At 41.6% G+C, this 17429-nt stretch overlaps 1 protein-coding gene across 1 annotated transcript in view; it reads left to right on the top strand.

Moving 5' to 3' along the window:
* The first annotated feature begins 1726 nt into the window (after nucleotides 1-1726).
* The window catches only part of SMS (spermine synthase), a 57743-nt gene continuing 42040 nt past the window's right edge, over nucleotides 1727-17429 (top strand). The window contains exons 1-2 of the mRNA XM_053457275.1: nucleotides 1727-1866; nucleotides 13649-13769. Coding sequence (XP_053313250.1) covers nucleotides 1818-1866; nucleotides 13649-13769 — 170 coding nt within the window. The 5' untranslated portion in view covers nucleotides 1727-1817. The remainder of the gene's footprint in view (nucleotides 1867-13648; nucleotides 13770-17429) is intronic.

The raw sequence follows: 17429 nt of genomic DNA, 5'->3' as shown, positions 1-17429 counted from the left end.
AGCCCATTATTTTCTCAGGGGCCAAGACTGATGTGTGAATACTAAATGTGTAAAATACAGAACCTAGGAGCAATGACTCTTGGGGGTTTCAGTCTTGTCAAGTGCTCTATACATTATATGGACAAAAGTATTGGGACACCTGACCATTACACCAACAGGGACTTTTATGACATCACATTCTAAACCCCTGAAAAACAGCCCCATACCATTACCCTTTCTCGACCAAAGTTTACAGCCACTATGTATTCCATTAGGTAGCATTCTGCTGGTATCTGCCAAACCAGATTCATCCATCAGACTTCCAGATGGTGAAGTGTGATTCATCACTCCAGAGAATCCATTTCCACTGCTTCAGAGACCAGTGGTGGTGTGCTTTACCCCACTCCAGCTGAGGCTTGGTATTGAGCATAGATTTCATGACGCACAGTAATTGTGCTGATGTTGCTTCCAGAGGCAGCTTGGGTCTCTGTAGTGAGTGATGCTACACTTTGCACAAAGCTCCAGTCCTTCCCATTTGCATTGCTATTAGGCCAGAAATTAGGCCATCTTGGGGAGGATAAATACCATCTGCCACATGGCACGTGATCAGGCCAATAAAATGAGCTGCCATAACCAGAGTATTTATTAACGCTACCTATACTCGTCTCTCTAGGCTTTGTTTACTAAACCATGAAGATATTTTGAGGTGAGCTGAGGTATTTCATATCCTCAACTACTAAACTCTTCTCCTCTTCTCCTTTCTGTGTAGTAAAATTGATGAGATAAAATGACTGATTTAATAACGGTGTGCAACCTGGCCAAGGGCATAGTACGGGTTTAAACTGAGTCACATCCTGGCCTTGGCTTACCAAGCCAAGCACCCACAACATCAAGAAAGCCATACCAATGACCAAAATACTAAACAAGATGAGTCTGAGCTGGCTTGGCTCTGGTTCATACGCCTTCATCCTTGTTGAGTCAAGTCAGGCACTGGGCCGGCTTGCCACGCTACGTGAGCTCACTGCGAATGGCGTAGAAACTGACTGGGGCAGCGCCTTCAATGTTAACGAGAGTACTTCAAACTCCCAGCTTAGTGGGTTCACCCTTTTATCTGAATGCTGCATCCTGTAAGTGGCATATGCGGGAAACAAATTAAGGACAACGTTGTCTATCAACGACCAGCACATAACGATACGTTTGAGGTTAAAATCCCAGTGGGATTGATACAGGGACAGATGGCTGGGAGCATATGAGCAAGAATCAGGGCATGTCCTTGGAATATCCCGCTAATACGTATGGCTGTAGGGAAGGATGGATTCCGTAGGATGGGGAGAGAGATCACAAACATAATTAAGAAAGAAAACAACATTTTAAATCAAGAAAAACTAAAATTTGTATCCGGTAACAATCAGGTGTCGTCAGTGCAATTAACAAATACACCAGGAAGCCATCCTGTATAAATATTGTACACTGCTGTGGAGTGTGATGCTGTATTATTATTATACAGTGCAATGACATTCTGCAGTGCAGCACAACGGGTAAACAGTGCCAGTGGGCTATGACGTCATAACGGAGACTTAGATAAAAGGTGAGGGGGGTATTAGTATGACGTTCAATAGCCCAGCACGTGAGGTAAGCGGTTATCATCTAATGTCATCTTGTTGTTTTAATGAATATGCATGAGGGTAAGTGTGGGGCTGGGAACGGCTTGCCGTGCAGATCCTCCCCTCCGGTCTGTGAGGCCGGCCGCACACACACACAGCAGTCAGTCTGTGACAAGCGCACGCAGGGCAGCAGCGGCCGCCTCCCCCAGGCATGGCACAGGGCTCTAGCTCACTATGGCAGCAGTGCGACAAAACACCCTCGACTTCCAGCTCGGTGCCGCAGGTAACGCGCGATAAGACTCCGGGGGGAGGGTCGCCGTATACAGCGGTTGGGTGAAATGGGGTGTGCGGTGCGCGCAGTGGGAAATTGCAAGCGGCGGTATCCATTGGCGTGCGGTGCACGGGTGCACACTGTCCTCCCTTGCTGTGTGAAGGTTGCACGGAGCCCCGCAGGAGGTGCTGTCCTTTCACCGGGCTGTCGGTGTATTGCACCGACCTCGCTGCCCATCGTGCATATAGTGGGAGGTGGGGTTCCTCGGACCCCCGGGGAGACGTGCATCACTTCGCCTGCTGTGGCTTTTTATTGCGTGCTCTGTGAATCCCGCAAGACGTACTGGGTGAGGCGGAACACTACCGGCCTTCCGTAAGGCCCGGCCGTCACCTACCGCCCGCACGCCTCTCTACCTTGTTCTAATGGTGGTCCCCGGTATTGGGCAGACACGGGAAGGTGGCGGTGTGTGGCCCTGCCTTGTGACGGCTCGCAGTGCCCCCTGAAAGCCCGGGACCATGGGGAAGTCTCCCCTGTCGTCAAGTTACCAAAGGGGCATCTGGACGGTGTTAGTAATTACCGTGTGCAAGGTGCTACAGAGGTGTATATCGCCAATAATAGCGCCCGCATCATCAACAACCTCTGTTATGGAGAAGCAATCCGCTCCTCATCTGTGATGACATTTATCGGCCATACAGACACACGCGTTATATATATATATATATATATATAATAGTGTGTGTACATGATGTGGAGATAATGTTATATGTATAAATATGCACATATCATATATGTAGCTATGTATGTATGTGCATATATATATATAATATATATTATATTATATTACACACATTACCGTCCCGTTAAGCTGTGGTCTTATTAAGCAGTGAATTAATTTAGGGGAACATTTCTGCTGACTGATAACGGTTTCGGCTGATCGGTAAAACAATGGAAAGGAATCATGAAATGGTCGTGACGCGATTGATCACTTTGAGTATTGAGGTCATCTGATTCCGCAGAGACACCATTCTGCTCCATTGAACCAAAGTGGAGGTTTTCCTGCTTCTAAAAAAAAAATTCACCTCCTATCGGTCTAATCAGGACTGTTCACGGGACAGATGCTGACTATGATGTGACACCCCAGCGTAGATGGTTACCATAAAGTCCAGGTTCTTCTGTAATTTAGGGTATCCAAAGTGTCATGTCATGTATGACGTTTCTATGTATGTGTATATATATATATATGTATGTGTGTGTGTGTGTATAGAATTAAAGTTACTTTGAAATTGATGAAAACTTTTGTACAAGATTGAGTTATCCACCATTGATTTGTTTTCTAACACAATAAAAAAAGCCCACATTATTTATATTGATACCCAGACATTATGTGTGAAAATGGCAGGAAATAGTCACCGACTATTTGGACTCGATCTGGACTAAGGTCTTAAAAATGCAACCCATTTTTAACGGCCCTTATGTGGCCATCCTTAGCCAAAATGTGCAGGGTATTTCCGAGCCGTCTAATAAGCTAGTTCAGCGTTAAGCGTTGCTGAACCTTTAATAGAAAGAACTACCAGACATGGGCCTGATAAGTAAAATGCTTTACTGTCCGCGCAGCACTGTATATATCATCATATCCGGCACAGCGCTGACGGGCAGAGCAAGACCTTACCGCGGACCATCTTGGGAAATATGATTTGGTTGGGTGTGATGATGGTTGGGGCAGCTCTACACTTACACACAATCTAGCACCTTACATATACGTACAGTCAATCAAGCACTGTATACTTACACATACACTCAACCTAGCACCATACATATACATACAGCCAATCAAGCACTGTATACTTACAGTCATAGAAGTTCCGGCAGCGGAAGTTGTCGCACTTGCAGCGCTGCGGAGATCTGGATCCTAACCCTACTGTTGGCCCGCAGCAGGGCTAAATGAAAAAAAAAAATGCTCGCCCGGAACTGCATGTCCTAGTCGTCGGGCGATACGAATTGCGCATCCCTGCGCTAAACCCAATTATAGGCCGCACCCGCACTTTAAGACTTAAAGGGGGGGGTGCGGCCTATAATCGGGCCAATACGGTACTTATTTATATATATAAACATTTTTTATTGAAATTGAAGTTCTTGTTAGGATATTTATTAAAAAAATATGTTATAGGCAATCTATTAACCTATGTTCTCGGTTGATCTAAACCTGCGATGCAGACAGGAGCGGACTGCGACGGGGGGGCAATTGCCACCCTAAATAAAACGGGCGGCCTTGTGGCCGCGCGCTAAAGTGACCGAGGCAGCCGTCGTTAATGCGGTGTAAAAGCCTGCAGCAACACCTGATGGCAAGGGATCCTGGCGTGGGTGTTGGTGCGGCAGAGCCTGTCCTGGTGTGTGTATGTTTGGGTGTCGGCGTGGCAGAGCCTGTCCTTGTGTATTTGGCAATCCAGTTTCCTGGCACTTTACTTACTGTAGGAATAAATAGAACTATGTCATTTTTGCTTATCCAGAGATAAAAAGCCCTCCTGAATTTGTGGTCAAACTTCAAAGGACAAAGCTTTCTAGGCCCGGAAATCAGTGAGAGGAAAAGTAAAAGTTTTTGTGTTAATTACTCTACTTCAATCTTAGTGGCACTAAATTGTGGCTGGGCATGGATGGTGGGCTGATTCGGTAGCGCAATGGGCCACTTGACTAGACTTGCCCCCCAGGCCTTAGGCTGCCAGCCCTCCCCTGAATGCAGGGACTGCGTCTGATATTCAGTTCATCCAAATAAAAAATTTTCATTCATTTATAAAACTGATCTTTTTCCTTTGGCCCATTTCGTACTGAAATGTTGAAGATCCCTGCCTTAAAGCAATCGGTCCATCATTGTTTGTCTGGGAGGTGGTGCTGAAATATCAGACAATAGCATACAGTGGTGAATTCTGGGTTAGGAAAAGCAGATTCTGGAAGCAGAATACTTCTTTGTGACTATATATTAGACACTTTTCTCATGAGACTCCCCCTTTAAACCAGAGATTGAGGCCCTAGTGCAGCACACTAGTGGCAATATAACTGAACGTATGATAAGCAACTTCCTATCAGCACATTAAAGATCCTGAAGAACGATATTGACATATGCTGACACGATCCATAGCCTTAAAAGGAAACGTTATTATATTTATATTTTTGGGCCTAACTTTTCCTTGAAAAGCCCTCTTTAAGTCCACCTGCCAATGTGTGAAGCATCTGCAGAGCTGCTTCCATCTCCACCCATTCCAGCGTATGTGTTGTTGTGGTATGGACGGTGGTGTATTAGCTAGGTGCAGCCCTAGCCCCCCACTGCTTACCTCTGTGGCCGCTGTCCTCTACGCTGAGGGCTGGGTTATGCCATCCAATGCCATTGTACCTCATTGAGCGAGTTTGCTATGGAGGTTATGCCAGCTGGTCATAGACCTCCATAGCGTTTATGGGCTGGCTACAATGAAGACATCTGTTTTCCTAAGCAGATCTGTGGAGCTGTGGCACGCTGGGGAACCTGTTTGCTTAGTTGGCCAATTTGTCTTCAATTATTCCAAAGTTTACTCCTAAGAGTAAGTTACCAGTTTGTCCAGTATTACTAGTGAATGGTGTACACATGTAATGTACTTCATACCATGTGTCTCGGGTGATCAATTAGGCCAAATTACATTTTTCTCATGACTACATGTTGTCATGTTTTTCATTAATGACCCAATTAGTTCAGTCTCTGTTTAATAAAAACATCTAGTTTTTTATTTTGAAGCCAACTAATTTTATGTACATGTCTCACCAATAACTGCCATTCTGTTTATGGTAAAAGGCTTGGCATTTTAAATGGCCTGAAGCATTATTACTCAGTAGTTCAATATCGTTTGGATACCGGAAGCTTTAGTGTTGCAGTTACACCTTACGGCTTGATAATCAGCCAGGCAGTCTAGTCTGAAAAAACTATTGTGATTGGAGAAAACCTTATCTTGGCTTTTTATACAGGTGGAATTTATTAGTTTAAATATGTTCCATTGATACGATATATGAACGCCATACTGTATTGCTGGCATATCATCTGGCAAACAGATTTGCAATGAATGACTATTTTTAGCTCCTCATTTTTGTTTTGTGGGTTTATTATTGGAATTGCTTTCTACCCTTTTTTGTGTATTTATATATTTGTATTTGAATGCCGAAAGCTCCTTTAGAATGCCCAGACAAGAAGTCCTCTACACAAGGGAAACAACTATTCTAGCTTTGTTTTGGTTTTTCAAAGGCCTTGTCAGGAAGGCACACTTTGCGTCTTTGCATAGTGACCATGCTATAATTTAAGCCGCAGTGCCTAAGAAGGCTGGAGTTGACAGGAATGTTCTTGACTTCACTATATATTAATGAAACCTCAAAAAGCTTCTGCTGCAGGAAGAGCTTGGTCCCCTGTATGATATTTAAAGTTATCTTATTTCAGCCCTTCGTTCTTGAGGAACCTGCCAACGTTGGTCCTTTGTAATCAATAGTAAAGTGAGGAAGTGGAAAACACAAATTGCTGACAACTCTTCCTTTCGTAATTTTAGAAACCATTGAACTTCCAGTATAGTTCAATGTTTCAGGTGCTGACGTCATTAAGCATTATACAGAGTCACCCCTTCATATTGGAGAAGCCAGTTGATGCTCACCCTCCATGTACAGTGAGTTTGGTTATTATAAATGGACATCCTACCTCCAAACTCTCAGCGTAATGCTATGTAAGTACCTGCTGCTCAATGGTAGTTCCTTCCTGAGTTTCTGATGCTGTTAATGAATTTCCTGCTTACCAGCGCACACATGTTATACTCACCAGCCAGCTCCAGTGCGGGCTTGCATGACATTTCAAGGGGGTCTTATAGGACCACCGGAACGCATGCTCATTTTAACAAGTTACGTTTTCTCATAAGTGTTTTGTATTCTAGATAAAGAATATGTATTAAAGTGCTTGCGTCAGTATACATTCATCATTGACAGGGAAGTATGGGTCAGTAGACTGTACCTTTTAGATACAATTAACATTTCATATTAAACAGGTGGAAGTAAATAAACCTCTCTGAAGCAATCCAAGGTATTCCAAGGAATGCCCAATCTCGTAGAGACAGGAAGAAGGCAAGACGTTGAGTATGAGGCAAAGGGGCAGATGAATTGTGGAATGTAATTAAAATGTAAATAACATCAATTAAATAGTAAAAGTAGATGCTATGTGTATTGGGTAGTAATGTATGTACGGTGTATTTAAATTGATTATAAATGGACCCTAACATTATCCAGTGTATGGAAAAAAACGCCCAGACGAATCTGAGACAACCGAGGTAATAATCAACAAAACACAAATGAGACAAGTTGAGAAATAGGTTAAATCCCTGGGATTAAGCAGAAGATTGAAATAAACCTGTCCTAGTGAACATATTGCTAGATGAGTACTGACGAATTGTTGTGATTCAGAGCAGTTTATTTATTCATTAAAATGAATTGATGAGTTACAGATTGGCGTAGACAAAAAAATGCATTTTCATATTTGCGCTGTTAGAAAGGCGTGGCGCTTCGAGGGATAGCTTCCTATTCCATGTCACGATATAAAATAAGGTGTTATAACAATTGCCTTTTATAAATTGCCAGCATGCTTCTATATGAGGGCTGGCTGCAGTGTATTTTTGGGGGGTTTGGGATTGTGTGCAAGGTTGCTGAAATAAATGACCAAAACACAGATCTAAAGCCTTGTATTCTCAGCCTTATCGGTTTCCTTAATGTGTCTTTCTTTTCTTAATTATGTCTTTATGAAATAGTTGGTGAACTTTCTACTTCCCATGCTATCAGAAATGTTTCTGCCAGGCACTCGGTGCAGACAGCTTAACTCTCTCCCCTGTTCTTTGGTAATCAAGCCTGTCTGGCAGGTATCCGTGCCAGTGGCTTAAAATGATGTTGATGGGTTCTGTCTGCAAATTGGAAATGCAGTAGGTTCTGTGTATGTGCGGCCCCCCTCCCTCAAGGCTTGTGCACGCGCGCTCCTGATTAACAGCATTGGCCACCGGTGAATAAACCTGTGATGTCAGGAGGTGAAAACACTGCTTGATTAGTAGATGACGGGATAGCAAAGCAGAGATAGATGTTGCTTCAGTGATGTCATTCTTTTATTTACTTTGCTGGCAGCATCTGCAGGTCTTGTGACGAGCAGCACATACAGGTCTACTAGGCATTGGGTAGGCCGTGTGATGAAGGTTGTGTTAATGTTATCATCTGATGATCACTTTTTATGTTAACAGTCCATGTTTCCACGCTCATTGCCATAGGCTAAAGCTTACAGTAAGGCTGAGAATGCACGTGTTCAGTTAATTGTTGTGCTTGGATACAGAGCTTCGCATAATTTGCATGAGTCTGGAGGGCATTTTACTTAAAGTACCGCCGATGACCTTGAAATACAGGTAAAGTCAGTTTTGAAGCTAGGCACACGTAATTGATTTGTTTTTTTTTATTTTCATATTTTAGTAAAGGGAGTATTTAATATACAACTATATATATTCACTACAGTAATCATCACTGATTGATTGAAGAAGCCAATCCTTGTCGGGGAAGTGGTCAAAATCAATTGGAGAGCTTTCCATGCATGTGCTTGGGAGGTATTTCATTGCGATGTTTACCCAGCTAGCACTGGAGCTAACTTGCGGTAACTATATCACTTCAGCCGAACACCCCCCCATACAGAAAATACCCGTAGAGAGGGGCAATTCGGTAGACTCCTCCAATGCATTTACATGTAAATTTAAAGGGACCTGTCAGCTATTTTGCGCATTAAAGTACAAATGTTCTCTGTAGTATCCCTTACAAATCTGCTATAGACCAGAATTGATTCCAGATACAGACTTTAACACAACGGTTCTGGACTTTCATTCTACGCTTAGTGTTCTATTTTATAAGCAGCTTTCATTTAGTCATGGTATAAGATCCTCCAGTAGTGTATGAATGGGCATATGTGTTTACCGTCCTGTAAGTAGGACACCTGGCATTTGGCGTTGCGTTTTTTTCCCTGGGGAAGAGTATGCTTCGTTTTATTTGGAGGTTTTTTTTTTAAGAGGCCCCCCCGAAGCATTTTGTTCTTGAGAAGTAAATAGTCTGGGATATTAGGATAATGGTTTAGTGTTCTGGAGTAAGTAGAAGACAGTAGGTGCACTGGAGCGAACTCTTCGAAAAAAATCCAAACATTTGCACATTAATACTAGTGTAGCTGCTTAGTATGTAGCGCAGGCAATGTGTTGTTACAAGAGCAGGGGTGCGTATTGTCGACACATCTCTGTTTAAAATACTTGGTTTTCTTCGTCTGTCTTGTTTTTCTCCCTTTTCCACCTTTCCCACCATATAGTTCACATGTAGAGTAAATGCCTCGAGGGCAGGGGCATAGCTTGTGGGTATCCATATTGCCTATGCATTTAAAATGAAGACTCACAGGGAAAAGCACTGGGAATTTATATCTCAGTAGTATGAAAATACTGCTCAGATAATACTCAGACTAGGGTCTGTGAGCCAAACATTACTGTGATTTACAGTACCTTTTTTTTTTTTAAACCCTTTTTTTTGGTGCGGTGTTGTGTAAATGTGCACTGGAATTTCCTTATATTCTCTATTTTCATTTAGGATGGATTTGATTGTTTCTGTATATAAGTCAATGCAGGGGTTTTCTTTTAGTTATTGAAGTTCTGGCTGCCTCCATTGAAACCCAAGGAGTAAGCAGGAAGCATATTTCCTGCACATGCTCAGTACCATTCCCATTGATATCAACAGGAGCAGCAGCAGGCATTGACATGTTTGCTAGCAAATATCACCCTTCAGGTAGCTTATGTCATTGGCTACCACCACTACTATTAATTTCAATGGGAGTGCTACTGAGCATGTGCAAGAACGGTACACACAAATGCTTCCTGGTTCCAGTAGCGATAGGTGGGGGAGGAGTTACGTAAGATGCATGCACTTATTTACCTGCAGTAAAATGTATGGTCAATGCAAACATTACTACAGCATGCATTTGACGTGACTCGCCAGGTTTGAAGAGCTGCTTCCCCTGGTCTCTGGGTCACATTCCTCTTGGCAGGTGAACAGTGTTCGGTAATTCCACTTCTCTGCCCAACTCAAGGTTATATGGTGCAACCCCCGTCCCTGTGCATGGCTGTTCCTGGCGCTTGCGTATACAGTCTTGCTGCTGTATAAAAGCAAGTAACTTTATTTTTTTGTCCGTATATGTTGAGAACATTTTAACTATACATGAGAATAAGTAACGCCCCCTTTCCCTCAAATGCAACAAATAAATAAAAAAAACCATCAACACAAAAACCAAAAGATCTCCTCTAATCCTCCCTACATGAACTGGACGGGGAGAGCGATCACAATCACCCAATTGGATTTTTCACCTTAGCACCGAGTGCAAATGAAAAAGTTAAGTAATTGGCCTTATTTGTGGAAGTTGGATGTGATCACATTGCATCCTTCATAAAGGATGTAATATAGTTCATAAAGGATGTAATATAGTTTGAATGCCATATCATAAACATATTTATTATTGTAAAAGAAGATATTCCACACTCCATTTTGTTTCAATTTTTCTGGAAAAACCTGTATTTTTCTGGGGGTTTTTTCCAGACCTTCCCAACTCTACTTATAACCCTTCCCAGATTGATGGGCAGCAATAATTGCTTCTCTATGATGACTGGTGTCTTTCCTCCTTGGCATCGTGTGGCAAACTGCTAAAACTTTGTTGTTTTTTTAAGTGGTAAATTGATCGATCGATCAATCAATCAAGGATGTTGGATTAACCCCTTAAGGACAATGGGCGGTCCCTAAACCCATTGAAAACAATGCATTTTGAGCCCGTACATGTACGGGCTTTGTCACTAAGGGGTTAACACCTGTCTGCAGTTTAGCATCTTAATTCCCGTGGATGGATTAAGGGAGTACTTAGTTTTTCACGCATGGCATCTCCATTCTGGCTTTATTTCTGTTGGATAAATCATGACTTGGTGTAATATGTCGTGTCGTATTTACCTACTTTTTAGACCTGCTAAGGAACATATGATTGTTATGTCCTGATATGTAATAGAATGCAAAGAAGAGTGTACTTACTTTTTTACATAACTGAAAATATATGTATGCCTGTATTTGGTAAGCTGCTGAATAATGTAATTGCTTGTGTCGGTTATATCCATTGCAGAGCTGCCAAAAATGTACACTGAACAATGTTGGCATGGAGTTATCTTTTGGAGAGCATTAGTGTTATTTTTCCGTGCACATTATCTGACTCTCCCTTCCTTGGATTCCCACAATGTTTTTTCTTATGTTCTGTAGCATGTTTATTGTGATTATTTTGGTACTTTAATTTGTTCACCAAACAGTTGAGATAGAAGGGGAAAGGAACTACATGAGGTTTATATGTTTGCAGGTACGTGCTGAAAACGAATTATGCCAAGGTCATGGGAAAAACCTTCCCACAAATGTGTATTAAATACAAATGCTACATTTCAGATATTTTTGGCACTAATCAGTCCATTATTTCCTGGGCCACAAATAGCTTTATATAAATATATAGCAGGGTAGACAAATACCGTATTGGCTCGAATATAGGCCGCACTTTTTTCCTCCACCTTAAGCCTTTAAAGTGGGGGTGCGGCCTATATTCGGGGTCTAGCGCCCGACGCCCGGGACCTCTCTGATACGCTCAGACAGCCTCTCCTGCCAGCACCCAGGGGGGGGTTGTGCGCCGGCACGGGAGGTTGTCTAAGCGCATGCGGACCGTCCGCACGATGCGTTTTACCTCTGAACCACCCCCCCCCACACACTTACCGGAGCAGAATCCGGGGTGTCTTGCGGGGCCGGCGGGGGACATCTACGCAATACGCTTATACAACTTCCGGTGCCGGCACATCCAGTGGCAGCATATCTCGGGGGGGGGGGGGGAGGACAGTGGTAGCATATCTCGGGGAGGGAGGACAGTGGCAGCATATCTCGGGGGGGGGGGGGGACAGAGTGGCAGCATGGTTTTTTTGGTGCTTTTTTAAAGAAAAAAACTTTTTCTTTATAAAAGCACCAAACTTTTAGGGTGCGGCCTATATACGGGGGCGGCCTATATCCGGGCCAGTACGGTAGGTCTTTTGGAACAAGGGATTTTGATTTGTGCAAGCATGGGCTCCTAGACCATACCTGCCCTTTGGCATTATGGCAGAGTACATTAAATGTTTTCCTCAGAAGACCATCATTGGGGAAATGGTCTAAGGTAATAAGCCTGTTTTTTCCACCGTGCAATTGGATAATACCTTGCTAATGTTATGTAGCAGAAACTATAGTAATATACCATGTTAATGCATATATAGGTATAATGTGTAATATGTTCACAACAGAGATATAGTTGTTTTTCCTCTTACCCCCCCCCCCCATGCACACAACACTATCCGGCAGCTCCTCAGCCCACAGTGGCATTTTCCAAAACAGTCACAATCACTGTAACTCCTCTGTGTTTATAAAGTATGAAGGTACAATTATTTTTGAGGCTGTTTTGTGCCATTGTGTGCCCTGCCTGTTTGCTCGGTGTAATTACAATTTGGCAGTAAGAAAAAACAAACGTTTTTAATGTCCAGACTTGACTTGTTCCAGCTATTATTAGTAAGAGAAGCCTAACTTTTAGAGGATATGTGTAATATTAGTGGTAGAGGAAATTTGAAGATGAAGCTGGATTTTGATTTACTTTGTACATGTGTGTTTTTTCCCATAATACAGAACGCACAGAATGGAACATACAATAGTCCTTTGTTTCCATATAATTGTACTATACAGCTCTTTGGGTGGTGGTAGACATTCTCATAAGAAACATCTCTATACTATAGGTCTCCTACTTGACATAAAGGTGACTGTACAACAAGCAAAGGATGAGGGATGAAAACGGAGATGGATAGCTGTCCGTTTATTAGTAATAATAATAGCATGTTACAGAAGGATTTAAGTGCATATACACATTTCAAAAGTGTGCAAGTGTGCACTCAATATATATATAAATTTGATTTTAATGATTTATTCTTTTTCATCTGATACGATAGTAATCTTACATCTTCCAGTTGAGTATACTAAATACAAATATGTAATTCTCTATTATAAAGTATGTGTATATCATAGGAGGAGGATGGAGAAGAATGTGAATGATTAGTCTTCCACATTTGGGTCTGTTTAAGGGGTCAGCAGATTTAAGGGTTGAGTGACCAGACTCGACTAAGGTTGCATGTTCTCACATCAAAACGCCTTACAAACGTACTTGTTATTCACTTACACTCAAGTTCACTGTGACCCGTTTTAAGCAAGGAGGCTTATGTTTATCTTCCTACCACACCCATTGTACACTGGGGTGGGATGGGGGTGTTAATATACAATTCAGGGGGTATAGGACTCCACAATATCCCCCTTGTTCAGGAGATGGGGGGTAAATATATAGTAAAATAAACTATGAAAATCACAGACCCCATCCCAGTAGGATGAGGGGTTTAAAAATAAATGAAATACCTCTTGGGGTATCTATGCTGTTAAATCGCTTTAAAAACCCTTTTGGAGAGTCACCATCGCCCTCTCATGACTATGACTCATGGGGGTCAGGGGAGTAGATTGTAAAAATCATTGTCAAGTGTGTAAAAGTAAATAATTGCACTGACTGACAAAAAAACACCAGCTATAGATGGTGCCGATAAATATATATATATGCCAAGAGCTGTGACGGTTTCCCATTAATAACACAATTTCCTTCCTGTCTTGTTTTCTGTAGCTGATGGAAATGACATCATTAAAGCGCTACAGCCTATTTTTCAAGAGCAAGAAATGACAGAAACGGTGCATAGTTGGGAAGACCATGGTTACCTAGCTACATACACTGCGAAAAACGGGAGGTACGTGTCAATTATCAAAGTATTCAGAGACTCAACTGTCGTTTTATCACATCCACCGTGATGCTAAACGGGCTGATGCACCATCAAGCTGCATCGAGCCTAGAAAGGAGTATCTCACACAGCGTGGGCTCAGCTCTTACTACATACCTGCATTGATCCGATGTGATTTTTGTGATCTTGCTCAGGAAAGACTTATGGGAGACAAAATCAATGTCGCTGAACGATATCCACCACATGCCTCCTTATTTATTTGGACTGTTTTTTCGCAATTAGGTTGATTATGTCATATATTTAGTCATTGTCGAACCAAAATATAATTTTGCGCTGCAGTGTACAGTATGTCTGGTGCATTGCCTTCTCTTTAACTATGGAAGGGATTAAAGAGACGTAATGAATGTGCTGTTACTTCAATATGTGTGTTAACGGGATGGCCACAGTGAGCTTTCTAGGTCATGTTAAAGCCCTGGGGTATTTTCTCATAGAATTTAGCGGTTTCCCATTGAACAGTTCCCTTGATGACGTCAATGAACCATTTAACAGACTGCATTATATAACGCACTTTATCCCTTTGGAACTTGTATGCTCTATATACCAAAATAATTTAATGACTCTCTTTGATATTGAAATTGAAAATGATGGCCTCGTGGTGGGAGGAATCATTGGGGGACAAGGAAAATGTTACAGGAATATGTTTGAGCCTCACATGCTTAAGGTTTATTGGGGCTTTGAGATATAAAGGGATGATTAATGAATAGTGATGTTTGATCAACCAGCATTTGTATCACTGATCTGTGTCTGACTGCTAAAACGTGGTTGTGCATAGTTATAAGACTTGCGTTGTGAGATCATTTGAAAGGTGGTGGTGGTTCCCCTTTGATTTAGAAGCATACCTAGGAACCTTCCAGGACTGGAGTGTCTCTTCTACTGCTTCTTATAGGAGTCTGGATAGGTTGTGGCTGTGATCAAGGGCAGGGCTGGCCTTTGTGATGTGGGCAAGGGGTAGGTTGAGGGTAGTTAGTTGCTGGGACCAAACGCCACTCTCTCATCCAGAAATTAAAGATGCTGACCCAGAGCCCTTGGGAAAGTCTTTCTCTGGGCAACTTCAGGTGGAACCCGTTAAGCCCTGAGTTCTGATTTGAAGTGGACTCCGTAGGTTAATTTGTCCACAGGGTGGGCTCTAAAGCTTAGCATTATGCCCTGCATCATAATTGGGTCAGACGATAAGGAACTAGCCTTGTTAACTAGCTTGTATAATTGTGCATTTGGATTCGTATGAAATGGGCAAACTTAGTTACTTTGTATAAATGTCCATATACGAGGATGGGCCCCAGCAAAGCAAACTAAAATGCTCACATGTCTCTCTACCTTCTCTGACAACCGCTTCAGTGTCTCTGCTTCTTCATCTTCTCTTTCTTGTTCAAAAGAATGCAAAGGTGTCGTGTCTCAGGTGAACAAACCGCTGAAATTAAGGACGAGCAATGATATTTTGATGACATACTTCCATTACACCGAAGACCAGATGTCCATGCTTGAGAAGATAAACCTTACACAGTGCCTTTCCTGTTGACAAAGAAAAGCTCATCACCATCTCTATGGGGTTAATTAATAATATATAGTAGGGATATTGGTGTCCTTCCTTTCTCACATGAGGACATTAAATATATGTGATATTTAGCCCAAAAACCCTTGGTGCCAAGATTATATTGTGAGTAATGCTGTGACCATAACCATAACGCAGGCAGATGACTGAAATGTGCTCAGTAGTAGGAAGCTGCTAACTGAATCAGAGTTGATTTAGGGATTAAACAGCACTTTCCAGTTAATGTTGCACAAGAAAGAAGATCATTGTCCTTAAGTTAAGCTTTCAAAATGTTATCACTGCCAGGTCTAATCAGATCTCCATATAATTAACCATAGAAAAATAACTATGCTGGATATGTTTTCCGAATCATGTTGATTTGTCCATTATATCAATGCTAATCCGGATAAGAACGGACACTCCTAAAACTTATCTAGTTTAGCAATATGAGCTGCAATCAAGACAAATACGTTGCATTCTAGCAGCCAGCAGCGTTACTGTTGAAATTCAGACAGTTATTTATCAACTGTGTGAAAGGTAAATGCCTTTCCGTTACAAACCTTTTCTTACACAGAAATCACACCGTGGTAACGGGGCCACATAATGCACGTTACGTGACCTCGCTGGGCACTTCGGTTACTGACCTATTGCATGGGGTGCAGCCAAGCAGAGGAGTCCAGCTTCCATGCTCTTCAGAGATCGGGGAAATGGGGGTCCCATGGTTGGCTGGGCCCAATACACCAATATTGGGTGTACCACCTGTTGGTAGTCCCAGCCAGTGCCCCCATGTCCTATAAAACCCTAGGCATCTGGAAGTGCTTTCTTCCGTTTCCTGAGCCCTGCCCTAGGGAGTAGAGGTTTTTCATGGCCATGCATTTCCTTGCTCATCCTGGCCTCTAGCATATCCTGTTTGCCATGGAAACCATATTTCTTCCAGCCTTGAAGATTATCATAGTATTTACAGGGGCGCTGATCAGTTACAAAACATATCTAGCAGCGTCGGTACATAAAACAATCCAGCGAGAATCAACGAGGCTTCTTACAACACCCTGCAATGGTTGACAGGAAAATTTTAATGTAATCTTCATCGAGGGATCGTCGGAAATGAAGGATCATTAGCATCAAATGGCTTTGCAGTGCGTTGGTGGAGGATCATACTGGAGCCGATGGACATAGAACTATTCATTTAACATATATATATATATATTTATATATATTTTTATATATATATATATATATATATATATATATATATATATATATTTTTTTATATATATATATATATTTATATATATATATATATATATATATATATATATATATTCATATAAAGTAGTTTAAGTAGATTCAATAAAGATAACAATAACAGAAGTAACAGAGTTTTCATTGCAGACTTTTTTTTTTAAACTCGGTATTAATATTTACAGGTGTAGTATAATAACAAAAAATTACAATTATATAATCTGATTTAAAATCAATTACTCCATTTAAAAAATATATTTGTAGCACTGAGGTTGTGAAATGGCAGTTGGGTTTTTAAAGCGCTGCATGTCACCAAATGTTTGATATCCTGTCTTTGTTTAATCAGGCTTCTGATTAATGCTTTGGTGAATTTTATTGGAGTTGGTCTTAATTAACTAAACCTCGCTGTGGCACACAGTCAAAAATGAAAGGAATGTGTTTATATTGCACATCTAAGCTTTGTGTTGTCCCATATTAGGGTTGGATGGATATTGGTGGTGTTTTACACAAAAAAAACCTTTAAAAAAAATAATCATGCAGACTCCAAGAACAGAAAGTAAAGATAGCTGTCCCAAGGTGAATACATAATTTAGGCGTTTGATTCATATAGATTGTGTATTTAAATATTTGAATAACATTGTTTACCGACATTGAAGGAACCATCAGTTTTATGGAATGGTTTATACATTAAGATGTTGTTGCAGGGCATGAAACTAGCAGTCCCTGCTTGAAAACACGCAAATGTCACTGAGTTTAAGCAGTTTATTTTTCTAAAAGTTGCAGAAATGATTTAACACCTTAATGCCCCTGTAGACATAAATATGCGTCCATTAAAAAGG

The sequence above is a fragment of the Spea bombifrons genome, chromosome 2 (assembly GCF_027358695.1).
Source record: "Spea bombifrons isolate aSpeBom1 chromosome 2, aSpeBom1.2.pri, whole genome shotgun sequence".
Classification (NCBI taxonomy): domain Eukaryota; kingdom Metazoa; phylum Chordata; class Amphibia; order Anura; family Pelobatidae; genus Spea; species Spea bombifrons.
Note: the sequence above shows the minus strand (reverse complement) of the source record. Positions and strands in the feature narration are given on the sequence as shown.